Source organism: Syzygium oleosum, unplaced genomic scaffold (genome assembly GCF_021117445.2).
Source record: "Syzygium oleosum isolate NSW1041296 unplaced genomic scaffold, Sole_v2.1 Sole_v2.15, whole genome shotgun sequence".
In the NCBI taxonomy this organism is placed as follows: Eukaryota; Viridiplantae; Streptophyta; class Magnoliopsida; order Myrtales; family Myrtaceae; genus Syzygium; species Syzygium oleosum.
The window spans coordinates 6,498,502-6,525,852 of NW_026607499.1; the positions used below are offsets into that span (position 1 = coordinate 6,498,502).

The following is a 27,351-nucleotide window of genomic DNA, read 5'->3' on the forward strand; positions in this document are numbered from 1 at the left end:
ACTGATAATTATGTTAAGAATTTCCACAACCAGGACAAAGAGATATGGAGAGAGTGGATCACCTTGTCGTAGCCCATTAGTGCTGTCAAAATAGTGAACTTGTTTGTTGTTGAAGTTAACTGAGAATCTTGGTGTAGTGATACATTGATTTATTAGATCAACAAAGAAATCAGATGTATTTGTAGCTTTAAGAAACCTGAGTACTGTTTCCCATTTTACCATGCCAAAAGCTTTCATGAGATCAATTTTTATTGCCACATGATTACCTTTACTGTACTTGTGGTAGTTGTGTAAAAGTTCTTGGCATAGTAGTATATTCTCTAAAATTTTTCGTCCCGAGATGAAAGCGATTTGGTTGATGTTGACAATCGAGGGGAGAACACAACTTATTCTTTCTACAATTAGCTTCGATACGATCTTATATAGAACATTACAGCACGAAATGGGTCTAAAATCCTTGAAGCGGCATGGACTAAGAACCTTTGATACAAGAGAGATCAAAGTAGAATTTATAGATTTCAGCATTCTCTTTGACGAGAAGAATTTCATAATGGCATTAGTATGATGGATCAAACCCTTTTGCAGAAGAAATTGTTATATCCGTAAGGACCCAGGGCTTTGACGTCATTGAAACCCTTGATGACTCTAATGATACCTATTCTTTGAAAGGTCGGGAAGGTCATTAGAGCATTAACATCTTCATAAAATAAAAATGCATACCTCTTGTATGGTACACAAATGTGATTGGAGTTGCCTAGAATGTGATAATAGTGAGATATAATTGCATTATTGAGAACTCCTTCATTAGTAATAACAGTGTCATCGTCAAGTAAGAGATTATTTATCTTGTTCTATGCACTTCTACGCATCGTGGAGGTGAAGAAAATTTTACTGTTGTTGTCACCCTCCTTAAGCCATAAATTTCTAAATTTTTGTTTGAGTAGGAGGAATTCTTCAGGTTTGCTAAGAGTAATAAGTTTTTTCAATTGTGCCTTTTCTTCAACCCGAGTGATGGGGTTGTAAGGGTCTTGCGCAAGCTCCTGTTGAATTTGTTGTAGGCTGTTCCTAGCGGTCTTGACCTTCAAGTGTAGGTCACCAAATGAGATTTGTTCAGGGGTATAAGTTTTGTTTAGCATTTTGAGCTTCTTCTCCAATGTAGACATTTTGATCCTCTAGATTCCCATTGCCAACAAGCAGAGACCATAAGCAAGAAGTACGGGCTATCGGTCCAGAAATTGAAGAATTTAAAATTTTTCTCCTAGAGGTTGTGTCAAGTCGCACTAGGCATGGAGAATGGTCTGAAACACCTGGGAGCAAGAACTCAGTTGTATAGTGATTATAACTGCTTTGTCATTTTGCGCTAATCTAAACTTTGTCAATCTTACTCGCTCTAAGGTCAGCACTTGGATTTTTTTTAGTCCATGTGAAAAGGGGCCTGTGGACGGGGGTTCAATCTGTGCAAGCTCCTCAACCATGGCATTTAGCTCCTCCATAGTAGAAGTCCAACAAGCATTGGACCTCATCCTTTTACTTGTATCCCTATTTCATTGAAATTCCCCATTAAATGCCAGGGTAGGTTCTGTATTACCGGTAGAGAATGTTGAATTGTTGCACCATAGAATCCCTCGTTCAGTTGCAGTGTTGTTGCCATAAATGGAAGAAAGAAGAAAAGGGTCCGCCCCTGGTTTTTTAATGAGACAGTAAATGACTTGTGCAGAGACTTTCAAGATAGTTAAACTGAAAAAGGACAGTTTCCACAAGATCCATATTCTACCATGGCTGCTACATATATAGTTATGAGTATAGTTTCAGCCTCGGAAGCTACCATCAATGACAAAATCGGCATTTTCTGCTTTTATTTTATGCTCTAGCACAAAAGGATTTGAGGATATTGGGACAAAGCAAATGCCACAGGTTATTTTTTTTGGGGGCTATGATTAAGGCCTCTCACATTCCATGAGAGAATGTTCATTGATCCGGAGGCTCCATCCCATTATCCACAATCCCAAGCATATCAAAAGGAGAATTCGAAGTATTATGCTAATCACCCACTTCCAGTAAAGCAAATATATTTTCGGAAGGCATTATATTGAGAGTGCCTTTATTTTTACTATTAGAACCTTTCTTCTTGCTGCCGACCGGTGTGACCTCAAACTTGCCAACGGCAAGAGCATTTGACTGGGCAACTGAGTAAATAACATTTGACTTAACAATGGGAGCTGGCCAGGATATGGTAGCAGCAGTAGCCCTAGTGGCAGCTAACACCATGTGGCTTGGTTTTCGTGTTAGGAGGGGCAGCAGTTTTTTGGGCCTTAGGGTGCGTTTGGTAACTTGCCAAATAATGACTGACTCTAATTTTTTGTTCCCGAAAACAAAAAAAGAATAGAAATTCGTTTGGTAAATTTTTTGTTCCTAGGCACAAATTTATTCCCAGAATCAGTTTTGGAACAGAATTAATAAGCAAAAAAAAGTTACTTCTTGATTCTGAGAACAAGAATAAAACATAGAAGAGAAAATTTTTTTTTCTCTGTCTTCTTTCCATCCTAGCCGTAACCTGTTCTTCTTCTTTCCTGACCTGTGGCTAGTGGCCGGCGATTGGCCATAGGCCAGGGCCGGCGAGGGTGAGGGCTGGACCCTCGCGGCCTGGGCAAGGGTCGCCCTTGAGGCTCGCAACCTGGGCGAGGGTGGCTGTGAGGGTCTGCGAGGGCGGTCCTCGCCAGATCCTGCAAGGGTGGTCCTCGCCCAGGCCGCAAGCCTCCAGCCCTCGCCCTCGTCGGCCCTGGCTTGTGGCCGGTCGTCGACCACAGCCAAGAAGGAGAAGAAGAAAAAAAGAAGAGAAAAAAAAAGAGAGAGAAAGAAATATTAAAAAATTTTAAAAAATATTATTAATAAAAAGAAATTTTATGCAGTTACCAAACATATTTTTGTTCTTTTTTTATTCTAAGAATGGAAATTTTGCGCTGTTACCAAACGCCTTTAAATGCTTAGAAATTATTTTCGGGAACAGAATAAAAAAGAATCATTTATGAGCAGAAATTGTTTTCGGGAACATAATAGTTACCAAACGCATCCATAGTAACCCAAATTTGTTTGCTTGTAGCATTACAATCTTTGTGGCCAAAACAATTGCAGTTCTTGCACTATTGAGGCAATCAACTGTAATCCACCGTGGCCTAAAAAATTTGGCCATTTCGCATGTCAATGTCAAATCTCTCCGGAAATTTGCTATCAATGTCCATAAGGACAAGAACTACTCACGTAACTTAATCCTTTTTTGGTGCACAGAATATGAGGAACATTATATAGCTGGATCCAAACAGGCATAGAGGTGAACTTTGCTCTTTCAAATCGAATAAGGGAATGCCATTTCTTTAAAAACAGTGGTTGGCCTGCAATATCTCACACTCCTACTTCCATAACTTCCACCATTTTTGCAACATTTGAGAAATGGAAGAAGAAGAAACCATCCACCGTGGCGGTGACATCCAATAGGTTCTCCTTACCCCATAATTTTTCCTCGACACCTCTCACTGAGGAGAAAGATGCATTGGCAGCAAGGAAATATCCAACAAGGCAGTTTTCGAAATGTGTTCTACCCTTGACTAAAGCCTCAGGAGGAGGAACAATAATAAACTTATCTTTCTTCTTAGGCTCCGTTCGTTTGGCGGAAAATATTCTCCTTTTGGAAAATATTTTCCCGGAAGTCATTTTCCTGGAAAATGTTTTCCCGGAACATAATTTTCCGGTGTTCGGCGACCAATATGAAAAAGTTTCGGAGAAAATATTTTCGCCGGCGGTGGTGGCGGCGGCGTGGCGGCGGCAGCGGCGGCGACAGCAGCGGCAGCGACTACGGCGGCCTAGGGGCAGCGGCGGCGGCGGCCGGGCAGCAGCGGGCGGCGGGCGGCAGCGGGCGGCGGCGGCCGGCGGCGCGGCCGGCGGCGGCGGCCGGCTGTGGAGGCCGGCGACGCGGAGGCGGCGGCGGCGGCGGCCACGACCGGAGGCGATGGTGGCCGGCAACCTTAGTGAAGAAGAAGAAGAAGAAGCTCAGGAAAATGATTTCCGCTTTGAAGAAGCGGAAGTCATTTTCCATGACTTAGGCTATTTTGTGAAGGGGGAAGGAAAATATTTTCCACGAAAACGTTTTCCGCCCCGAACACCGGAAAACCCGGAAATTATTTTCCGGAAGAATATTTTCCGCCAAACGAACAGAGCCTAGTGGGCGGGTGAAATTCTAATTTAGCAATCTGAGCACGGTTATCCGAGATAATGTTTTTGCAAGATAAACCTGATGAAGTAGCGCTAGTACTAGTTTGATAGGGGGCGGGTGAAGGATTACTAGCTACTCCAGACTTAGCGGCACAGTTTCTATCTCTAATATCAAAAGCAGTACAATCGGTACTCCCAATTTGAGCTTCAACATTCTTCTTCCTCATTATTGCCAATTGAAGCTTGGCAGTTTCTCTTCTTTTTCTTTCTTTTGCTCCATCTTGACATTGATTTGATGCACCCTTATGGATTATGCTCTTGAATTTGGAATAATGCGCTCACCAAAGGAAGTAGCATGTGAGGACTACATGTAGGTCTCATGTGTTGCTTGCCAGTCATACCCTCCTTTTGCTTGATCCCCACCCCCGTCATCTCAACTTTCTCTTTATTCACTTCCTTTTCTACCTGTTTTCACTAGATATCCATGTCAATTAGCTCTACCTTCTTTTCAATTGTCTCATCCTTGTTCATGAGGTCCCCAACTAAGGTCATTGGCCGCTAACGAATTGCCACGTTAACAGATTCTGTGGATTGATCTTCCTATGATTATGCTTTGCTGTCTGTTATTAAATTTCTACATGGCAGTCAGTGAATGGTAGGTGCATTTGAAACAGGTGAATCATGGAGGTGATTATGTGTGCTTTGTTCATTTGGAAGTCCAGATTGTGCCGGGACAAGTGTCATCTTGGATTTTATAACGAAGAGCACATTGAACGATTTAAATTTGATGCAAAAAGACAATAAATGAAAATAAGAAGTTCCTTTTTTTTAAAAGTTAATATAAGGTACTTCGGACATAATGTACCTCTATGATTTCAAGAAATTTATAGTTTTGAAGAGTGGTCAATTTGCGACCTTAATTACTTTCATTTAAAATCGAATGGCCATCGTCTTTCATTAAAGGACGACTCTTCAGTTTGTTATTGGCCATAAGTTCGAGTGCCTGTCTTAACACATTTGAATTTAGAAAAAAGATCTCTCTCTTCTGCATTAATACACCCTTCAAAGTCAACTTTCTATTGAAGAATCAAAAGAAATTCTAGAATTTGTTGCCTACATTTTCTGGGTGTCTTTATTTATACACCCTTTGAGATTCAACCGCCATTCGACAAAAAAAAACCCCATAGAAATTCAACGGCCATCATCCTTCATTTGTCTTCATGGGTCTGCTTAAACTCTTGATTTGTCAGCCTCTCGCGCACCACTATTGTTACCTTCGTAACCATGGTATCAAGTGGATGTAATCATAGAGGATCTTTGAGTGTAATGGCCAGCAGTATCGCGAGCCATCTTTTATGCGTCTAATAGTCACCTCCTCAGTCAAATCAAAGACAGGTTATTCATGACGAGATTAAGAGATTTGTAAGAAAACAGTCTGTGACAACTTCACCCTAAAGTGATGGCTCCGAGTGGCAATCAAAACATAAATAGTTGAGCACATGCTGACCGGTGTTCCTAGTGATTTCCTCAAGAATGGTCAATCAAATGATTGATCCATGCAATCATGCTGAGCATATATAGTACTCTGCTCTCATTTGCTTTTCATGGGTGACAAAACATAGTTTATGCCTCGCTGGAAAAAATTCAGGAGTTGGCTTAATGAAACTTCATAACTTGTTAAGACTATTTCTTGTTTGAACAGTCCCCACTTTCATATATTAAAACAAAGGATGTGTAAAGTTTTTCACCATTTTCAGAAGATCCCTAATTGTCACTTCATGAATGGAAACAAAACACGGTCTAATCCAGATAGGTTACCTAAGGTTGAGGCTATACCACTTCTTTTCGTTTTCAGGTACCATCAAAGAGACAGTAGTTTGACGTCCAAGACGACATCTGAGGGCCACAGGAATTATATCTCCTGCCCCATCACTCAACCACAGTGCTTCAAGCATGTCTGGGCACTAAAACCCCTGACTAGACCTCCATGGTTTCATGGCTAATTGACCATATATGGAATTACTTTCGATTATCTGAGCTGATATGATGCCTCTACCTAATTTAGTTTAATATCATAACCCCTTTTCAAGAGCATTAACTTTCCAATAAACACCACTTTTGATGAAATGCCACAAACTGTTCAAGAGCATAATCAAGGATCATGAATATCCTGTTTGGCATGTAAGCGACAGAAAACCGTGCCCATAATGACCACTCTCATGAAGTCATTTTGCCCTACCAGATTCCTTCCCACTGGACTAAATCTATATCTGAATTGAACTACCACCATTTATTTCTCTCTTAAGATTACATGCCACTCATTGGCCCACTGACAATAAATCTCTCACCTAAAGGTACCCATTATCTTGATTAAGCACCAATTAATTGAAACCCCCTTTTGAACTCTCAAATTAATGTGGTTCATCCCAATCCACCAAAGCATTGTTGATATTAATTACCAGCTCTCATGTATAGTTCAATGTGGCTTCATTAGATTCTGACCATGATATGCCACTCAACTACTTATGGGTCCTATCTTATTACCATATGGTTGAAACTGGCATCTCGAGCTTGATGCGATTGTCCGAGGAAGCTTTGATTGACATTGCTGGCTAGTTTGTCACGACATGTTGTCAAGAACCACCTAGCTAATGATACTTTATGGTTAATATTGCTCTAAATGGGTGATCATTGAGCCCACTTGATTAGGACACTTAACCAACTCATTTCTACTTGGTAAACCAACAGTTTCCAAGTCAATTCTGAAAAAATGCCAATATTTCAGCTTGACCTAATATATGGGTGTACATGTACCTCTGTAGTCTCCCAGTCTTTCATGTTAAATCGAACCCTCCTGCTATGCTTACAGAGAATTCAACTTAAGTTCTACAAACTAAATCGAAATTTATCAAAAGTTGAAGAGAGGATAGCCAGTGAAGCTTGCATATATAATAAGGATAATTTCCAGGCTCCAACTAATAGGAGTGAGGAATAACTGTTCTAAATTATGGTGTGGACTAGTTGGCAGTTGCCTACTCAAGCAATGATATATACGTTACCTCCCTCATTTGTGATTTCACCAACAATGAAGAATTTTGCCTTGATAGTACTAATTGAACTCACTGTCTTTTGCATTTTTTTTTTTTGGGCCATAGCTCATTGTCTTTTGTTAGAAACATAGATTGGAGCATATGTGGAGCAATAACAAGTTTGATCTTACATCAATTCCGGAAAACTTGCTACGATTAACACATACGAAACATGGTGTAGTTAACAAAATAATCATGATATAGAAGGCAAACCATATTTTGCTGCATTTAAAACACAAGCGAAAAAAGGGAAAACTCTTTGCTGCAATCAAATTGGGGTTTCTTCTCATTCCATATATACCCGGGAAGAGAAAATATTTGTCTGTACATATCCGATGCGGTCTCTGATCGTATAGATGATCGGCACACATATAGCTTGCTAAGGAAATCAGCAGTAAGAGAATTTCTCCCTTTCTCTCAACAAATATGCACTTTTGCCCTAACAGGTTTTACCTAGTTGGTCTCTTCTACTGATGTAAATCAGTAGATAATATGTTATTTTGTTGCTCTAATGGATTAGAGATGAGAGCGGAAAGCTTGCACTTTCCCTACCAAAAGGGCACACACATATTTACATATATATAACAAAAAGAAAATTTTAAAGCCCACTCTAAATACGTCTATATATATTAGGGTTTTCACCCCTCCTATTTAGTTTCTATGAAACTTGCTAAACAGATCTGTAAGAGCGACCATGAGTAGAGGAAGTAGCTATGGCGGAGGGCAAAGTTCCTTAGGCTACCTTTTTGGATCCGGCGAGCAAACACCTCCACCTCCAACTCCACGGACTGCAAACCCACCGCCGTATGGAATTGACACGATCACGACGAACACACCACCATGTGGCGCTGATACAATCACAGAGAAGAATCAAGACAGCCACCCTCCTTCTGATGAGCGAAAGCCAAACATTTCCAACAACTACCACAGAGCTCAAGGCCAAAACTCAGGGAACTTCATCACGGTAAGCGATTTGCTCCCATCCAACTGTGTGCTGCCCCTAGTTCACATATATCTTCTTCTCACTCTCGATAAATTATTTGCAGGAGCGTCCATGGACACAGGTCAAATCAGCTCCTGGAGGAGATTCATCTCTTGGGTACTTATTTGGAGATAAGTGAGTGATGCTCACTCCCTTAACCGAAACATATAGTGGGTGTCTATTTTGATTTCTGTAATAAACCACACTATCCAATAAGGGGATCTAGCAACTTTAAGGGTTGGATTCGAGAGTAAGGAGTGGACTATTATGTGGTGCTTCAGCTTGTTTTTACTATGATTTGGCTTTGTCCTGGGAAGCTCAACCAGTTCAATCTATGGTGGGTGTAAGATCGCATGATTGTGCCTGAATCTTGATATACAAACAGTTGTTTCCCTTTCTGGTATGTTTTTGTTTCCAAGTGCTCAATTTGGAAATTTAAAAGCGACACTTGCCGTTTCTTATTCGAATTGGTATTCTCTTTAAGACCACTCATCTTTAATTAAACTGAGTCCGGATGCCCCACCTTTCAGTTTTTATTTTAAAAAGGTACAGATACCTCATTTGAATAATCTTCTTCTTTAGATCATTGTCCTGTCTTTAAAGATGGATTTTATCTCAAGATTTGGCTCCATCACTCCTTCATCTCTAAGTACTGACGCACAAAAAAAAAAATATCGGATTTGTGTCGAGGTGATAAAATTGTACGCTAGCTGATGAATTTTTTTAGCACTACTTCATGGTCATGCATAAAATATTGCACTCTAGATTTTGGAGATTCGTGCATTGGTGCTGATAGTTCTTGTTTTCATGCTTCATTTGATATATATAACTCTGTTGTTGGCAGACAGAAATAATCACAACCCAGATTAACTTTCCTTTTTCTTGTTAAGTTTGTACCTTTTGTGGGTATCTTCAAGAAAAAAATGGACAAGTATGTCCAAATTCATTCTCAAGTTAATAGAAACTTCAGCTGGATCATCACCATTTTTTTGCTTCTCATGAAAAATGAGAACCATAATGAGTACCAAGTGTTGCATGGAACTTCCCTCTGCAAGCCCTCCTTCTCTCTTCTACATAGTCATCTCTATATGTACATTTATTACGTTTCTTTGGCCCCATTTAAGATTTTTCAGTTCATCTCATTTCTCACTGCTTATGTCCATCTGATGGTTAATTGTCTTTACAATCTGGTGATTTCTCTACCCTAAAGGACTCCAAGCTTCCTTCTTTACCAAATTGGAGATATGAATGAAAGAAAAGATGAAAACCACATTGTAGAGTACCTTTAGGCAGGTGATTCACTTTTTTTCTGTGGGTATCAATACACACCAGTATACTAGAAGTTGATGGCCATCTTTTTATCTCAAACATGCATCTCTCTCTCTCTCTCTCTCTTAAAATACATACTAATTCTGGTAGTTGATGTAATGCGCGCTTGTGTGAGTACATACATATGAGTGTATGATGCGCACTACTTCCTGGCATTCTCTCTTGTTAAAATTCACAATTTATCTGTTGGGGTGACACTGTGCGAGCACAATACCTTTCACCAAGAAAACCCTAAAGAGCAGGCCGTCCAGAGCTCTCCGTGTTCTTAACCCCCATCTTGTATGACCGTGAGCTTTAGTCTTACTAATTTTTAGGCGTTTTGCTCAGTTGAATTTACCCATGACGACATGGGCCGTGAGCAGGGATTACATCCCACTTCGCCTGGGTGTGCACAGGGTTGGCCAACATACGACCCTAGTTTTAGCAAAAGGGAAAATCTTGTAGGCTTCCCTAGACTTCCTCTTTTTCGCATGATATGTTCTTCATGTCTCGATCTTCCTCCCCCACGAGTGTGAGCTTTCATCTTACTGATTCTTTAAGCAGGAGAGACCGGCACGCGCAAGAGAGATTGTTTTTGGAAGAGAATTTACATTGAACTAGTAAAATTGCTATATTATGTAATGGTAAAAGCTATAGGAAGTCAAACAGCAATATAACCTAGTGCAAAATTTTGATTTAGAAAGTAGAGGATCGAAAAGGGAGTGGAGATATAAAGTGAGGATGTTAAACTTCATTGTACTTCCATTTGTTGTTTATGTTTAGATTGAACACAAGGTGTTTTAATTTTTTACGACACTAGGTTTATGTTTCCGCTAATTTTAACTTAAAAATGTTTTCGACATTTTCTGAAGATACAACCAAAAATGAAACACCAGATGAACTCTTAAATTTTACATATAAAGAGGGAAAAATAAACAAATAGAAAATATATAAATATATAAACGATGAGATTAATACTTTCAAAACATGTGTTAAAGTTGAATATAACACGCTACATTGCACATGATAGTTAAATGGTAGTTCATCCTCCTAACATATTCCAAGATTTCACGAGTCTTGATCATAATTTGATCCATTAAGCCAATTCCTTCTTCCCATATGAGCTGCTATCTACTATTTTTCTAGAAATGACGAGTGAAAATGACACCATCATATGCAATGAAAGCACTAAATCAGACAAAATCAGTAACTATAGTTGAAAGTTCAAAATCCTACTTGTACTTTTCAGACTTTGATGTAGTACCTTATATACTCTAATTCTATTTCACCTCTAGAACGACAGCATCTTAGGCCCAGTGAAATCCCAGAAGAAGCTATGGGCTTTGGAGTGTGCAAGTCATTTAGACCCCAATAAGAAAGAAAGCATGAAAACCAGAAAGTAGAAAAACGCAAGAAGTTAATGTCTAATCTACAGTCTGTTTCTTTTTTTGGCTAACATGGAGCGTCCAGCGGACTTTGAGCACTACATTAGTGATCACAGGATGTTGCATCTCCATCCCGCCCATATCGTTTGACATCAGGTTCATCGATTAGAACGTATAATTAGAAACAAAAAAGTCCATGTGCACATTCGTTAGAGTTAGTCCACAAGAGAATCTGCAAATATAAGTATTCCATTTTGTACTTGAACCAAAAAGACTTTACGTATTGCTTGAACAATCCTTAGAGTTAGTCGGCAAAGCTTGATTTTCGACACCGTTAGTGCTTAGGCTCATCCCGCATATTACGACTCTCTAAAGCCGCCAAAGTTGAACAAGTTAGGCCTAAGATACTCATCCAGAGGCATTAATACACAGGACAAGCCTGTGTTCATAAAATATTACAACATCATACTTCGACCATAATCTCTAAAGGACTGTATCGTAGCTAAGCATGTGTTGAAAGAGAGGAATAGTGTATTACCAAATACAATGAATGGGGACAAGTCGATTGACATCTTTCTCTAAGAAAGCCCAAACGCTTTTTGGTCTGATAATGCTCGACCCATTTGCACATATTTTAGATTATATGACCACTTCACATCTCCATGTTAGTTAAATCATCTTTTGAAATAGTGCTTTGTCCAACAAAAAGAGTTGATAAATGTGTTATTCTAACAACACGAAATTCCGCATCATGTCCTATGAAGCAGCAGTTTCGCCTTAATAACATCCATATATATTGCTTGTAGCTAGTGCTCTCTCTTTTCTTGAAGCCCATACTTCGAAGGACCATACTCGTTAAAGTAACACGAAAGGCACATACATTTATAGGTTTTCTTGGGTAGTGGAATGAGGTAGCTTTACCCAAACATGTTCGATCCCTTGGATGACTCGATGATAAAGCAAAGTCGCGTGCTCGCATCAGAATTAGCAAGAAAGTTTCCATTCCCGTGAAGAATTGTCCATCAAAATGGGGCCAAATGAGCCACCCAAAAATACAAAAAACTGGTTCACGGGAAGGCAAATGACATCCATGTGTCGACAATCTGCCGTGATAGACCAGACCCCACCCACCATCGCCTTCCCATGTCCTAATCAGCCAATTGGAGGACCCCAAAAGCATCCAACTTGTGTAGGATTGTGCTTGTGCCCCCTTTTCAGTGAGAAAAAAAATTGGGAAAAATTGTCCCAAAAGTATTAAATCTATTGCACCTTTATTAATTTAGTCCTAAACCTTTTAATTATATCAATTTAGTTCTAAACATTCTGATAATTTGCCAATTCAGTCTTAAACATTTTAATTGTGTCAATTTAGTCATAAACTTTTAACGGTGAAGTACGATGTAAATGCGAAAGCTCCGCCCAGAGTCCATCTTTACCCCTAACATAACCTCACCTTCACGAAACTTTTTGGGGTATGAAAATTCAACTAATGCTTGATGCAAAATTTTCATTAATCAAATTGCCTGTCGAATACATAAAGTAGTGGTCTTATGCCAAAAATGAACTCAAGAAATGGGAGAGCTTAAATCTTAAAACAATTTTTAATTTCGAATTTTTTAATTTTTCTTTTTCCTTTATTTTTTTTTTTTGGTTTCTTTTTTGGTTCAAAGGATTGGCGAGGCCGCCGACCACTGGTTAAGGCCCAGCGACCTCCACTGGCTATTGGACGAGGTCCCCGATCGTGGGTAAGCGCCGTGACGCCCTCGCCAGATCCGCCGGCCACAGTGAGGGCGGGCAAGGGCTGCGCAGCCTGATGCCCTCGCTGTGGCCCACAAGGGCTTCGCGACCTCACCTAGGAGCCAGCGGGAGTCATTGGCCCTTGGTCAGCGACAAGTAGATATCCAACTGAAACTCGTCACATCTATTCTTAAGATGGTTTTAATAGAATTTCTTAGTATAGATAGTATTTTCCCAAAACTAAACTCTGAGATATTCAATGGAGAGGCATCCTCCATTATGTGTGGCTCGACTTATCGACATAGATAGATCAGTAATCTTGATCGTATTGAATGACAAGATAGTCGATAGATTGTTTAATCTCGACAACCAAATCTCAACCCAGCCCACACGCGATATGGAGTAAAAGTGAAGTAGACATAATTCACACAAATGTTGGTGATCAGACGTCACTAGAGGTCATCTCAAACTTGGTTTCGTATTATATCCTCCATTGGCAATATAGTAATTGATTTCCTCATTGTATTACTTCCCTAGTGCACATTGCACTATCTATGAATTGGATCTTCGTCTCTGGGATATCGTATCTTCAAGCTTCAACTCACTCATGTGAATTGGGACATCTTTCATCCCTCATCCAACTTGTTTACTTTCTCTCTCTTTTTTAGAGTTACCAAACTCGAAACCCTTAATTCTAGTTCGACCGATATGAAGAATTGGATTGCCCATTATCGAGTCACGTGGATGGCCGGCATATGGACAAGTATGTACATGCATCGATATATAGAGATGCTTACACGCATGTACAAGGATTACCACGATTTGCATCTCCAGGTGCTCATACCTGCGTAATCCATGACGAAATACGTGACGCGCACTCTTCATTACCATGACCGTGGTTTGAAAACTATTCCGACTGAGATCTCTGAGTTCAACTGAGCTGGTAGACATAGCTATCATGGAGATGGACCGGGGAACGTGAATGTGCAATTAAAACACGGACCACGAGTCTGTGAGCTCCTCGCACTGATCGTCTGATCTTTTTAATCATAGGAAAGAAAAGGGCTTCCTAGAAAGGAGTTTCGTTATTTGGATGTGCACGAGAGGGGTTGCACATGACCCGGATTTCGCAAACTCGAAGGTTGATTGCACCTCTGGAATTGTCTTTGCTTTTGTGTCATTTATATCTCACAAATTTGGGGATGTTTCTCTTAACGGGGGGAAAAAGTGTAGGCAAAATCATAAATATGTTGCACTGGGGCTAATTTAGTCATAAACCTTTTAATTGTATCAATTTAATCATAAACCTTTTGACCTAGTGTTAATTCGGCCCTTCCGGCTAATTTTGGTCGGATATTGCTGACGTGGATGCCGGCCAACCTACGTGGCACCGTTATTGATGAAGTGGACAAATTTTAATATTATTTATTTATTTATTCTTTTTTCCTTTCTTCTTCCTTTTGCCGGTGACCAGACACAAGCCACAGACAATGGCGGACCACCGGCCATGGTCGGGCGGGCTGGCCTCGCCTAGGCGAGGGTCGCCATGGCTCGCACAAGCGAGACCCGGCTAGGCTAAGGCGAGCCCTAGCGAGGCCTCGCAAGGGTTGGCCTCGTCGAGGTCATATCTGGCGAGGTCGACCCTCGCCCAGGCAAGGCCAGCATGCTTGGCCATGGCTGGTGGCAGCCACTAGCCATGGCAGTCATTGGCAAAAGGTAGAAGAAATGAAAAAACAAAAGAAAGAAAAAAACAAAAAAAAATGAGAAAAAAATAATTAAAAAATAAAAATTATTAAAATATTATTAAAAATTGTCAACGTAAGCACACCGTTCGGCGTACATGTTAACAATATCCGAACAAAATTAGCGTGGAAAGACTGAATTGACACAAAATTAAAAGGCTTAAAAGCTAAATTGGCTCAATTGTAATAGATTTATAGCTTTTATGATACTTCTCCCCTCTTGAAGTCACTCCGCTCAACCGGGGCCTGCCCCCCTGTTTCCTTCCATATTTTCGCTTTTTTGAGAAAGCTTAAGAGATGGAGCTAGCGAATCTTTACCAACTCCCCTGTTTATCCTCTGCACTTGGAAAGGAGTTTATGCCGACCCAAAAAGAAAGGAGTCCCTGAATAAAATAAAGAAATCATTAAACAATTTGCAGCAGAAAAAATAATATAGTTTCTCTCGAACCAAAAGGGACATTTCTAAATATGACGTAGAGCAAGAAGCAGTTTTCTGAAAATGCCACTGTCATCTTCATCTGCTGCTCCTATATAAATGTCGTGTTCACGAGTTCACATGAAAATATTCCAAGCACAAACCAGAATCAAACTTGGACCTGTCCTCCTCCATGAAAATGGAGTTCTTGCCGAACCCCTGCGCAAGGCTTGAGGTAAACCATCTCGTATCAAGTTCCGTTTCCCTTATTTTCAATCTCCTTCAACATAAATTCCGGCAGGCATGAAACAGAGAGATCTGTAACAATCTGGTTTCTTGGCTCAGAACCCATCAATCATGATCTGTCACACGTTTCAGGGTCTGAAGAGAGCGCTGGTGCTTGTGGCTCTTGCGGTGATGATGTTCACCGTTGGAGCCGAGAGCAGAAGAAAAAGACACTTGGACATGATCCGCTACAGCGCCATAAGTTGCAGGGCACACAGTGCCTCGTTGACAGATTTCGGAGGAGTTGGAGATGGGATCACGCTGAACACCATGGCTTTTCAGGCTGCCATCAATTACCTGAGCCAGTACGAGGCCCAAGGTGGGTCTCAGCTCTTTGTCCCCCCAGGAAGGTGGTTGACTGGGAGCTTCAACCTCACCAGCCATTTCACTCTCTATCTCCAAAGAGATGCTGTTCTTCTTGCTTCTCAGGTCAGAAAACTCTCTCACCGACGATCATTCTTGAACGAAAATTGACTGGAAATTTCATGTTCTTTCCATTTTCAGAAAGGAAGAGGGCTAATGCAGTATTAGGATAAGGGATTTATATGTTATAATCCCGAACAGATCCGAGTTTTCGCTATGATCAATATTGTCAATATCAGTATCGCAAAGAGAGCCGTGTGTTCTGTGGTTCTTAGATAAAGTATAACTAAGATGCTACATGGGTCATCTCATTACTCGGGTCATATGACGGCAAAGTTGAACATTGATGAATTCGCTTACAACCTATCCAAACTTAACCATTTTTTGTTACTTTAACTTCAGCGATTGCCGGCAAACATTGAACAAAAAAAAATTGAATAGATCCTACTTTTCACTTTCCGATATTAAGTTCTAATTATCACAGTGGAAAAGAATGAAACAGTATATGAACCCAGAAAAGGCTGAAAATGCAGGTAGAGATTAGGCGTGCAAGAAGTTGGAAAGGCATTTTGGTGGATATGGACCATCCAAGTCATGTAGGAATGAAATATAGGTGAGACCCCAATAAGCACTTTACTTTCTTCTTCGGAGACTCAAAAAAGTGCATCAATTGGATGCTACCGAACCTCCACAAACCAGAGTCCTATTGCAATTAAATATTGAAAATCAGTTCACGGGTTGGTTTTTGATTCTCAGCCACACACAAACGCTCCTGTCCCTTTCTTTGCCATGGCGAAATTTGTTTTGGCTTCTTTCGCTCTTTGCCCAACTGCTTATTAGCTCACAGTCCAAATCAGGGTTAAGGAATCCAAAGACTATTGAATTTTGATTCTGTCGTGTGGGTCGAGCGCAATCTGCCAAGTCTTCTCGGCCACACACACAATTGTGCCTATTCCCTTTTTGTTGCCATGATTTTCGCAGTCCAAATCAAGGTTAAGGAATCTGAAGACTATTGGATATTGATGCTTTCATGTGGGTCGAGCGCAAATCGCTCCGTCTTCACACACCCAGCGAGATTGGAGAGAGCACGAATAGGGTTTGATGTCTTTATTAAGGGAAGCACTTCTACTGAATAGCCCGTCAGGTTTTGACTGAGAACAGTAATGTCTAGAATGAACTCTTAAGAAAGTGAAAAACCATCAATAATTTGACTGAGATTGGTCTTGTGGTTGTATTGCTCTGTAGCTGACTGGACGTCTAATGGTCATGTAGGATGAGAGCGATTGGCCGCTGATAGATCCACTACCGTCCTACGGGCGAGGAAGGGACACGGAAGGCGGAAGGTATAGCAGTCTGGTATTCGGAACCAATCTCACCGACGTCGTAATAACGGGTACGAAATAGAACATAAACCTCTTGTCGGATGATCATACATAACATGACACACAATAGTGTCTCTGATCTGTTTCGCTTTGGTTAGGGGATAACGGCACGATCGATGGTCAGGGCCAGCTCTGGTGGCAGAAGTTTCGCCGTGGACAGCTCAATTATACGAGGCCTTACCTCATCGAGATCATGCACTCCGATAAAGTTCAGATCTCCAATCTTACTTTGCTCAACTCCCCATCATGGAATGTTCACCCTGTTTATAGCAGGTTCTCTCTTGCAAACCATCAGTCCTTTTGGTATTTGCGAAACCAAGACTCGTGATTATGCTAATCTGTTACTTGCAATGCGATGCGCAGCAATGTGATTGTTCAAGGCATCACGATCCTTGCCCCAACAAATTCGCCGAACACCGATGGGATCAACCCAGGTAAGCATTTAAAAATTGGGAAGAAGTCATTTGCATTTACGGTCATCATTTCAGTTGCACCGAACTGTTCGCATATAATGCAGACTCCTGCACAAACACCAAGATAGAAGATTGTTACATAGTGTCCGGTGATGATTGCGTCGCCGTCAAGAGCGGTTGGGACGAGTATGGCATCGCATACGGGATGCCAACGAAGCAGCTTGTGATCAGACGGCTCACATGCATTTCCCCGACCAGCGCAGTGATCGCGTTGGGAAGCGAAATGTCAGGAGGGATCGAAGATGTTAGGGCGGAAGATATCCTGGCGATCAATTCGGAGTCTGGAGTGAGAATCAAGACCGCCGTTGGAAGAGGTGGGTATGTGAAGGACATATATGTGAAAGGAATGACCATGAGAACCATGAAGTGGGTATTTTGGATGACGGGAAACTATGGCTCACACCCCGACAACAACTACGATCCTAATGCGCTTCCACTAATTCAGAACATAAACTACCGTGACATGGTCGCTGAGAATGTCACGATGGCAGCTCGGTTGGAGGGGATCTCAGGGGACCCGTTCACCGGGATTTGTATATCGAATGTGACGATCGGTTTGGTGCAGAAGCCAAAGAAACTCCAGTGGAATTGCACTGACATCGCCGGAATTTCCAGCGGCGTGGTACCTCAGCCGTGTGATGCGTTGCCGGATCAGGGGCCAGAGAAGCTTCCAGCTTGTAATTTTCCGGAGGAGAGCCTGTCCATTGATGAGGTGGAAGCTCAAGTGTGCTCTTACAAAAGGACGCACTGGTGACAGTAGAGATTATCCATTTCGTGTGGAAATTATGTCTTTCTATTGATCAAACTTCAAAAGAATATGAACTGATTACTGAAAATGTTCATAAGCTCGCTAGAGGATCAAAGCTCCTGCATTTCGCAATGCTAAATCAAATTACAGAAACTACAAGTCCAAGCCCAATCTCTTGGGTGCGCTGTGTGCTTGTGTTTGTCTGACAAAACATGAAATCGATGATTGAATGTCCAATTTAACAATGACACTGGATGACACAAACTATCATCCATAAATGTAGGCATAACAGCTAAAAACTCATCAGTAATTTAGGTTCAAAACCGCGGTTATAAGTGAGAGGTCAAAAACTTAAACATGGATCATATCACAGGACAGTAAAAAGCCAGAGAGAGGGTAACCTAACAGAAAATTACGCAGCATGATGAATTTTGTACTTCTAAGCCAAACAGGATACATTATTCACTTCTTTGTCACAAACAAGACCTTAACAACGATTATAAAGACAAAAGCTTGGCTGAGCCAGTATAGTAGCCGAAAAAGACAGAAGTATAAAATCTCTTGAAAGACACCTTAATTGAAACTATAAGGAAACGCAACCGCATTGACTCAGTTCCCTTCCTATTACCATCCTACAAAATTAATGGCAGTGAAGCTTGTCAACCATTCAAGCAAGGTCTGAGCTAGCCGATGCAGCACCATATCCACCACCTCCGCGACCAAAGCCTGGTCTTCCACCAGGTCCCTGCAATTTAAAAACGAACATAAGTTTCTCTGTGGACGGCCAACATGGAAGAAAAATTCCTAACTTATAAAAAAGCTAGTACTTGGAGAAATAAAAACAGTCGTTCATGAGTTCCCATCTCAATATCAAAATGATGAAAGCAGAACAAACAGGGAAAAGTCACCAGTCCTGTCCGTAATAGCGTGCCACAACAACAAGATCTAGCATAAAGTGTGCATGTCTTGTTGTTCCTTACTTCAAATATAATTCATAGAGAAATATTAATTAAATATATAGCCCATCAAACCTAATTACTTTACATGGACAAATAAAGTCTGGCAAGGGAGTTCAGTCCAAAGATGACCTCTTTTGCATGGACTCTCAACGTAATAACACAAGGGGACACAAAATATCATTAGACAATCTCAATGGGCTAAAAGTCTTATCATCACAAAAAGCATTCAGCAGATGTACATCGTTAAGAGTCCCTAGCCAAACTCTTCTGATAAATAACCAAAATCCGCAAGGAGCACCATTGTTCGTGTAATAATAATATGTGAAATCTGAAAAAGCAATATCTCACCCCAAATGAAGGGCGATAGTCGGCAGGTGCTCCACTCTTGTCACCGAACTCTCCAGCAGGTCCTCTAGGACCTCCACGATAACCTTCACGGTCACCAAATCGTCGTTCTCCCTCAAATCTTGGTGGGCCACTGTTATCAATCAGCAAGAAATGAAGCAGAGGAGTAAGCAAATCTCATTATGTGAAACTTATGGAGCAGAGTTCACAGTTCACTCTTTACAGAAGTCTGATTGGTCAAGGATTCTAGAGAAAGCACAGACGCAGTGATCTGATAATAAAAAGCAGGACTATGCATACGACTTCTCAACAACAATAACGATCACTAAACCTTCTTCAATTAACTGGGCAGCAAAATAGATCCTTCAACCCTATATTTCCCTCATAACATCATATCTTCATAGCTGAACATCTAAAGGTAGGCAAATCATGTGTCCAAACCTCCTTATGAAGCTGCCTTGTCCTCAATGAAAACCACACCAACTTTCCCTCGAATACATTCAGTTCTAATACTATATTTTCTAAGTGTCCACCATCAACTCTTCAGTGACAAAACTATGGAAGGATTATATTAACGACCTTACTGTGTAGTATACATACCGGGGACGATCACCAGGTGGACCACCCATGGGCCGACCAAGTGGCTTAGCTTGTTTCTTCAGGGTGGCGGGGACAATTTCAGAGGGGAGGTTGAGGTAGGTTCTCAGAAACTCGATGCCGTCATTGGTGAGAAACCAATAATAATGCATCCAAGAGAACGTCTCTCTCACATACTCTTTCGATTTGAAGCTCTGCATGAGCTTTATCACCTGCAGATTCGGGACATCTATTTCAGGGTGCTTTGCGAGATTGAAGTCCTTCTTCGCAAAGCAAACCCCCTCTGAAATGGAAAAAAAAAAAGGGAGCCGCATCAAGATGTAAAAATCCACTTGCAAAAGGACAAATCAGAAACCCAATTTCAATATCGCACGAACAATCAAGCGCCCTAGACAAAACCCACCAATCTAATTGCCACATACATATTATCCACACAAATGTACAAGTATGAGACCCAAGGCTACATCAAGCAACTTGGTAAAAGTCAACACACCGCCATCCATATAATGCTAATTAGAAGGCCAGCCGCTATAGATCACATGACTACATTCGCCCCAGATTCAGCTAAAATGGCAAATTTCAAACGGGGAGCAAGATCTACACGTCACAAGCGAATGACGGCGGCGTACGATGCTTGGCAGACACCAGACATTATCGTACCTTGGAAGAGGTACTTGGAGATCTCACGGCGGTTCTTCTCAGGAATGATCTGAACAGAAATTCACGAAATAACGACAAGAAAACAAAACGTGAGATTTCCCAAATCATCCTAAGAAGCCAAGAAAACAGGGGTGGGGCACGAGCAATCTATTGTGCTATGAATCCGTGCAGCTCCCAAATCAAGAAACAGGCTTCAATTCAACAAACCCAGGAATTCTTCCGCATGGATATGCACGGAAATAAGGTTAGAGAGAGTACCATGTTGGCGATGAGCAGAGCCCGGGGCTACGGAGGAAGCGACGGCGGCAACGAACGGAGAGCAAGAGCAGTTCGGCAGAGATAAGTGCGACTGTTGCAAGGAAAACCCTAGATTAATGATCAAGGAAGGAGATTGATTGTCATAGTGGTCCGGTGGGGTTTTAGGGTGTGGGGTAGTATCGGTATCGTCCGGGCTCCTGTGACCTGTCAATCGGGCAGGTCAGCCTTAGGATGGGTTGAAAAAAGTTCTATCCACATTTAACCCGTTTCGATCCATTTCAATATAATATAAATCTCGAACCTATACCTAATGCAATCCATATTGCTAATATACATATATATTTAATCAAATCTAAGAAAATTCATACACAAATCAATACGAGAGCACGAAGTGAACGGGCATGAGATCGAATTAGGACGGGAGAGAATTATAGAAGTGGGTTGAATCTAAGTAAATATTGAACCCATTTAACACCCATATTATTTAGAGATTTATCATTATAAATCCATTTATGACTTACTTACTTAATATAATTAAGTCATATAACAATTTAATTCATCAAATATGAGTTAAAAAATAGGTTTATAACCCAGTTTGATTCTGACCAAAAAAAAAAAAGAAAAACCCAATTTGACAGAAAGCTTTTTCTATGGGCCGAAAAGAAAAACCCAATTTCGTAAACTTATTTTCATTATGTTTTAGCCATTAAACCCGCCATTATATTAACATGTGCAATGTAAATGACTTTTGAGGGGTAAAAGCGTATTGTTATCTGCTTATTTTTTTTGGTTAAATTCATCCGCTTATTTTGAAGGGAAAAATTTTTGCTCTTAATATTTTTTTTAAAATGAAAAACAAAGAATATAGAGAAATTAGGGAAAATTAAATTTTCTAAGATATTGACATGACTAAAAAAAATAGATATCATAATAACATTAAAAAGTACTGTTGAAAATTGATGGATATGTTAATAGAACTAAAGGGATATTTTATATAAAAAACCCTCAACCAAGTAAAAAGGAAAAAGGGTCGAAATAGAAAAATCATTGGTTACACATTAAGTAAATTTAAAAGGGATATTTAATTGCAAAAAAAATTATTGGTCAATAAAAATAAATTAAAAAGGAATCACCTTAGTTGTCAATAAATGAGAAAATATTCGGTAGTTGCAAAACGCCACGTGAGTGATTGACGTGGCGTGCAGTTTTTACTCATACCCAATAATAAATTGACAAGTGTCAACTGAGGTAGAATAAAAATAATAAAAAACCGAATTTTCTCTACTCCCTCCTTTCTTTGCCGATCCAGTTGCCCTCCATGGCCGCCGGCGCTGCCTCCTCCATCATAGAGCACCACCTCGTTTGACCAGCATCTCTACCCCTTCCGGCTTCACCTGCAGTCTACCAAGCTACCCTTCCGAGCCGACACTGTCACTCTCTATTTCCTAACCACCAGTATCTCCACCCCTTCCCCATTCAACCCGTCTTTTTTGGGTTAACATTGTTATTCTCTACTCCTCTATGGCCCTCGCCGTTGCATTCAAACACATTTTTGGCCGACTCTTCAAGTCGGGTTGTCCATGGCCATCAGCGCCAAACGGACCGTTGTCACTTGCGGCCATGGCTCCAGATCGAGAAGCACCAGCCATGGACGAGTAAAGACGACTGAGGGTGCTCGACTTGGACATAGCAGTGTCGGACTACGTTACTCGCGGTACTTAAGACTAGAGTTATGGTGACCAGATATGGACTTTGTTGCTTGCAATGGTTATCGTGGAGACTAGATCTGGACCTCGTTACTCACAGTTGTCAGCGGATCTACAATCATGGCGACTGGCCTTTGTCACTCGTAGTCGTTGCCGTTGGTGGATGGGCAAACTCCAGTCATGGCAGATTGCAATGCCGTTGTTGTTGCAGTCGGTGGATGGACGAGCAAAGCTTGCGGCCATGGTCGAGGCTAGATTTGGACAAGCAACAAGTTGACCGCAAGCGATGACGAAGGGGTAGGTTGGGTCGACTGTGTTGAAGTATTATCTCACATCAATTGACGACGGGTCCTAAATGTTATTTATATTCATGTGGTCTTCTTCCACCTAATAGCTTAAGCTTTTGGGTTAGACTTTCTAACATTGTATCAGAGCCAGTGCTATTCCTTTTGCGAATGTACGTGGTAAAAATTTCATGTGAATATGCGATGTCAAAATTTCATGTGTTGCTCGTAATCCGGTTTGCACGTGTGTGGGTGTGTTAAAGTATCATTCCACATCGATTGACAACGGGTCCTAAATGCTCTTTATATTCATGTAATCTCCCTCCACTTAATAGCTTAAGTTTTTGGGTTGGATTTTCTAACATATTGCAAATGACGCTAGAAGGGATAGAGATGCTGGCCGGATAGGATGGTGCTCTATGATGGAGGAGGAATCGCTGGCGGCCATGGAGGACAACCAGATTGGCCAAGGAAGGAGGAAGAAAAGAAAATTCAATTTTTTTTTATTTTTTTATTTCACTTCAACTGATACGTTTCGATGTATCATTGGATTTGAGTAAAAAACGCGTACCGCGTCGTGCCTTTTTGCAACTATTGAATATATCCTCGTCGATAAGGTCACTTGTAATAAGATATCAAATTCACATTACTTACAAATATATGAAAATCTTAACCCTCGCCAACATGGCACGATAAGGGGGGATTTGCCAAGTTGTAACACAGAAGCAAAGATAGCAACCGAGTCTCTCGCTCAATCCCAATTTTCATATTTGGGACGTACGTCGCATCTGGGATCACATCAAGTACATACGCATTACTTCACATACACAACTCCAATATTATTTGAAAATCTGTGCACGATTGAAACGCGAGCCAGACATCTAGAAAGGATGGACGAAAAAGGACATGTTTTGCCAAATAATAATGCATGCTTTGCAGAGAATATTTCGTGGAGAAGAAGTGTCCGGATACTTCAAAAGAGTGCTTCCCCGTTCTTATCTTATCTTTCAAGCATACAATGTGGAACTAGTTGCATCCCCCTGCCTTGACAAGGAGTTGCGGTACGAGTCACACCGAGTCGCTATCAGAAGATTTTCATTTCGTATATACTTTGCTAGAGGCCAAGAAACGTGGGAACCGACTCACGTTGGAAATGCTTACTTTAAGGGCAAACAACCACTCTTCAAAATCATGGAACAACAGTTTATTGTGGAGAAACCATGACATGTGAACGTTTTTAAGTTTTTAAACTCTGTACTTAAGAGTTTTCGCTCATTATAGTTCGGAACGATTAACGGTTCGGTTCCGAGTACGTAAAGAGTTCGAAACTTAAACGGCCGCGGTGATTAGGGGTGCTTGGGTGGAGAGCACAAAACGCTTGCTACCCTTGGATCGCGTGGGTTGCACGAGGCGCCCGCCAAAATCGAGGTACTGAGGAAGGATTGAGATTGCCCATCCACATGAGTGTGATTCACATGAAATTTATTGCGGCATGAATATGATTGATTGTAGAGTGCATAACTGAGGATTTCGATACTAAAGATATACATAATTTCCGGTTGACAAGAAACATTTGATGCATCGGATATATATCGTTACGACACGTAAAGTCGAGACAGATTTTATAGCTTCTTGTAACACACAATCACCTAACTGAAGTAGCTTGTTGTTTCATCTTTTGAAAACTGTAATAGCTATACACAATTGACAAGTTGCCGTAAGGTGATGATTGATGACCTCAGCATGTTAAATGTAGTTTAACCCTGTTGAAAACTACCCAACACAAAAAATTACAGCTTATAAGTCAATCATTTGTACATAATAGGAAAGTATAATCTATTCCAAATAGTACTGCGTGCATGGGAATCTCAGGAAAATTTACACAATTTAATAAAAAGTATCAAAATATCACACATCGCATGTTTATGGAGTTTCAACAAGTCTTTTATAAATGTTGTCTTCCTCTACTTATCAGTTTAAGTTTTTGGATTAGACTTTTTAACAAAAAGTAAGGAGCTATTGATAAATGTTGATATGTTGCATGTATCAACGGAGATTAATCGTGCCGAAAGGTTTGATACTATCGACATAATGAACGAGTGCAAAACAAAGCTAGTATTCAGTACCACTCAAAACCAAAGAATGAGAAGGAGTCCACCGTTCACCAAAATCATGGTCAAACCGCCGCTGTTGCGTTGCTTTTATTATTTCTCATTGTCCAAAACATTGCATGCATTTGTGGCATGCCCTCCTCATCATTCACAAGTTCACAAACATTTGTCATCAGTTTGAACAGACATGAAAGAAATGAAGAAAATGAATAACAAACAGTCAAAAGCCAAACTCAATTCAAGCCTCAAGCATCATTTTTAGGAACTCTTCGTCAGAGAGAGAGAAAGAGAGAGGGAGAGAGGGAGGGAGAGAGATTAGAGAGATGAAGGGAAGGAAGACATGGTAGAAGCTCCCGCGGTCGATGAAGCCGGCACGATGTCTTCCCCGCCGAAAGGCCCTTCCACATTATCCCACAAGAGAAAATTTGGGCACTGGTGGGATTCGACCCATTCGTTCAACTCCTGCCTCTGAAAGCATTCTAGGGCTATCCGATCTCCTTCCTCGTCGATGTTACTAGATTGCATCCCGATATTCAACATGTTCTCTACGTTTTCTATCAATGGCGGCAAATAATTAGCATCCCCGCTTCCGCTTGTATAAGTCGGGGGAGGCAGCGGAAGTGTGGTGTGGAATTGCTGGTGATTCAAGTTCCAGGTGCCGGCGGAATTCACCGTGACCGCTTCAGTGAAAAGCTCTTGTTGTTCGTTATTCTCCGCTAGCCCTTCGAGCGAGGCGGTATCGAACATAAATAAAGGGCAAGGGGAAGAAAATAGGGTTTCCTGTACAGGCATCTTCGCTGCCATTAAATCCGGCATTGCGCAGCTGAGTTGATTAGAGCAATTGTTCAAGAGGGAGTGCTCGGAAGACGTACTGGGAGGAACATTTGTCAGAGAAGCCGGCGAAGGCTTTCGAATTTTCTTTTTGATCCATGAATTCCAGTAGTTTTTTATCTCGTTGTCTGTTCTTCCCGGCAAGTGGCTCGCAATATGAGCCCATCTGCATCAATAACATTTCGCAATCAAACACATGGAGCGAGAGAAAAACACAAACTATCATAATAAAGTGTTTTTTTGTTTGTTTATCTAATCAACCTAAGTCTAATCTTCTTGTAATTCTTTCATTATTTGAATGGTGTTGTATATGTAGATGAGAATTGCAAGGAGAGAAGAAAATTTAATTAATGGGGCCGAAATGCGACTGATACTTATGCCTCAACCTATGAATATGTCCTTCTAACGCCTCCCGTACAATGCAGGTGATTGGGCTATTAGGAACAGATTTGACTCTGAGCTTGCTTCTAGGTATTTAATCAGCATATAATACAGAAACTTAAATCAAAAGCTTGTATTAAAAAAGTTTAGTGGCAAGTCAATTTCCTTGGAAGTTTCCAAGGACTCCACTGTATTGTGTGATGAGGGAAAGAATTGTCCGTTTCTGACTTTCGTACAATGAAGCCATGACACAAGACGCCAGATTCATGAAAAGTTCCCCAAAAAAATCGCATATGCTTGAATTTCGAGATGCAAATTTGGCGGGGACGATGTTAGGGTTTTTTATCTTCTTTTTGGCGTTGTCCTCCATTGATTTGATATTTTATTTGGAAACAACCGAACAGGAATTTTAGAGATGATGACGATGACGATGATGATGATGGAAATTGATGAACCTGTTGCCTACGACCCCATGGAGGCTGATGATCAACTTCTCCTCTTCAGGAGTGAACCTGCCTCTCCTGATGTCGGGCCTCAAATAATTTATCCACCTCAACCTACAGCTTTTCCCACATCTTTGAAGCCCTAAAACAAGATGAACGACACCCATGAATCTTGGATGATAAAGCGCACATTAAAAAAAGACAAAATTCATGAGAGAGAGAGAGAAGCGAACACTGACCTGCTTTCTCAGGAACTTCGCTCCAACAGCCATAGCCATGAGTGGTGATGTATCTGATGAGCTTCTCATCTTCCTCAGGAGACCAGAGCCCTCTCTTCACCTTCTGCTGGTTGCAGCACGAGTGGTGACCCATGTTAAATATTTTGGCTAACTTTAAGTTTGCTAAAGCTTTACACACACACACTCTTCTCGTATTGAAGGTGTGGTGAGATTTTGTTTGCACAGAATTAAATGAAGGGGTTATATATAAATGAACTGAACTGAACTCACTCTCTGTTCTCTCTCCTGTGTGTAGGGTTTTAAAGAACGACAAGAGGGGAGGGAGAGGCACAGAGACAAGACACAAGTACAAGAAGGAAGTGAGAGCCGACATTTGCACCGGATGAAATGCTCGGGAGCGGGTCCCATGTTTCCATCTAACC

At 41.0% G+C, this 27,351-nt stretch overlaps 3 protein-coding genes across 4 annotated transcripts; 2 read left to right on the forward strand and 1 right to left on the reverse strand.

Annotated features, from left to right (window-relative positions):
- Positions 1–7,923: 7,923 nt before the first annotated feature.
- LOC115675403 (protein SPIRAL1-like 5) lies at positions 7,924–8,680 on the forward strand. The gene is made up of 2 exons (XM_030598030.2): positions 7,924–8,259; positions 8,342–8,680. Exons 1-2 carry the CDS (start codon positions 7,990–7,992, stop codon positions 8,414–8,416), a joined length of 345 nt encoding a protein of 114 aa, XP_030453890.1. The 5' UTR covers positions 7,924–7,989; the 3' UTR covers positions 8,417–8,680.
- A 6,257-nt stretch (positions 8,681–14,937) lies between these two features.
- On the forward strand, positions 14,938–18,268 carry LOC115675402 (probable polygalacturonase). 2 transcript variants are annotated; one of them, XM_030598029.2, is made up of 6 exons: positions 14,938–15,099; positions 15,243–15,578; positions 16,785–16,905; positions 16,993–17,167; positions 17,258–17,328; positions 17,412–18,268. In XM_030598029.2, exons 1-6 carry the CDS (start codon positions 15,058–15,060, stop codon positions 18,119–18,121), a joined length of 1,455 nt encoding a protein of 484 aa, XP_030453889.2. In that variant the 5' UTR covers positions 14,938–15,057; the 3' UTR covers positions 18,122–18,268. The 2 variants fall into 2 exon arrangements, with proteins under 2 accessions (XP_030453889.2, XP_056174305.1); XM_056318330.1 differs by having other exon boundaries at positions 14,948–15,099; positions 15,210–15,578.
- A 259-nt stretch (positions 18,269–18,527) lies between these two features.
- LOC115675595 (transcription factor MYB4-like) lies at positions 18,528–27,139 on the reverse strand. Its single transcript, XM_056318451.1, has 7 exons — positions 26,930–27,139; positions 26,703–26,832; positions 25,354–26,032; positions 20,677–20,725; positions 20,020–20,299; positions 19,423–19,552; positions 18,528–18,860 (listed from the first exon to the last, which is right to left on the reverse strand). Exons 1-7 carry the CDS (start codon positions 27,060–27,062, stop codon positions 18,783–18,785), a joined length of 1,479 nt encoding a protein of 492 aa, XP_056174426.1. The 5' UTR covers positions 27,063–27,139; the 3' UTR covers positions 18,528–18,782.
- Positions 27,140–27,351: the final 212 nt, after the last annotated feature.

Coding starts and splice junctions, on each gene's coding strand:
- LOC115675403 (XM_030598030.2), top strand. CDS start 7,990: ATGAGTAGAGGAAGTAGCTATGGCGGAGGGCAAAGTTCCTTAGGCTAC. Junction 8,260..8,341: donor ACTCAGGGAACTTCATCACG/GTAAGCGATTTG, acceptor AATTATTTGCAG/GAGCGTCCATGGACACAGGT.
- LOC115675402 (XM_056318330.1), top strand. CDS start 15,058: ATGAAAATGGAGTTCTTGCCGAACCCCTGCGCAAGGCTTGAG. Junction 16,906..16,992: donor CACCGACGTCGTAATAACGG/GTACGAAATAGA, acceptor CGCTTTGGTTAG/GGGATAACGGCACGATCGAT. Junction 17,329..17,411: donor CACCGATGGGATCAACCCAG/GTAAGCATTTAA, acceptor CATATAATGCAG/ACTCCTGCACAAACACCAAG.
- LOC115675595 (XM_056318451.1), bottom strand. CDS start 27,062: ATGGGTCACCACTCGTGCTGCAACCAGCAGAAGGTGAAGAGAGGGCTC. Junction 20,300..20,676: donor CTCCAAGTACCTCTTCCAAG/GTACGATAATGT, acceptor TTTCCATTTCAG/AGGGGGTTTGCTTTGCGAAG. Junction 18,861..19,422: donor ACTATCGCCCTTCATTTGGG/GTGAGATATTGC, acceptor TTTAAATTGCAG/GGACCTGGTGGAAGACCAGG.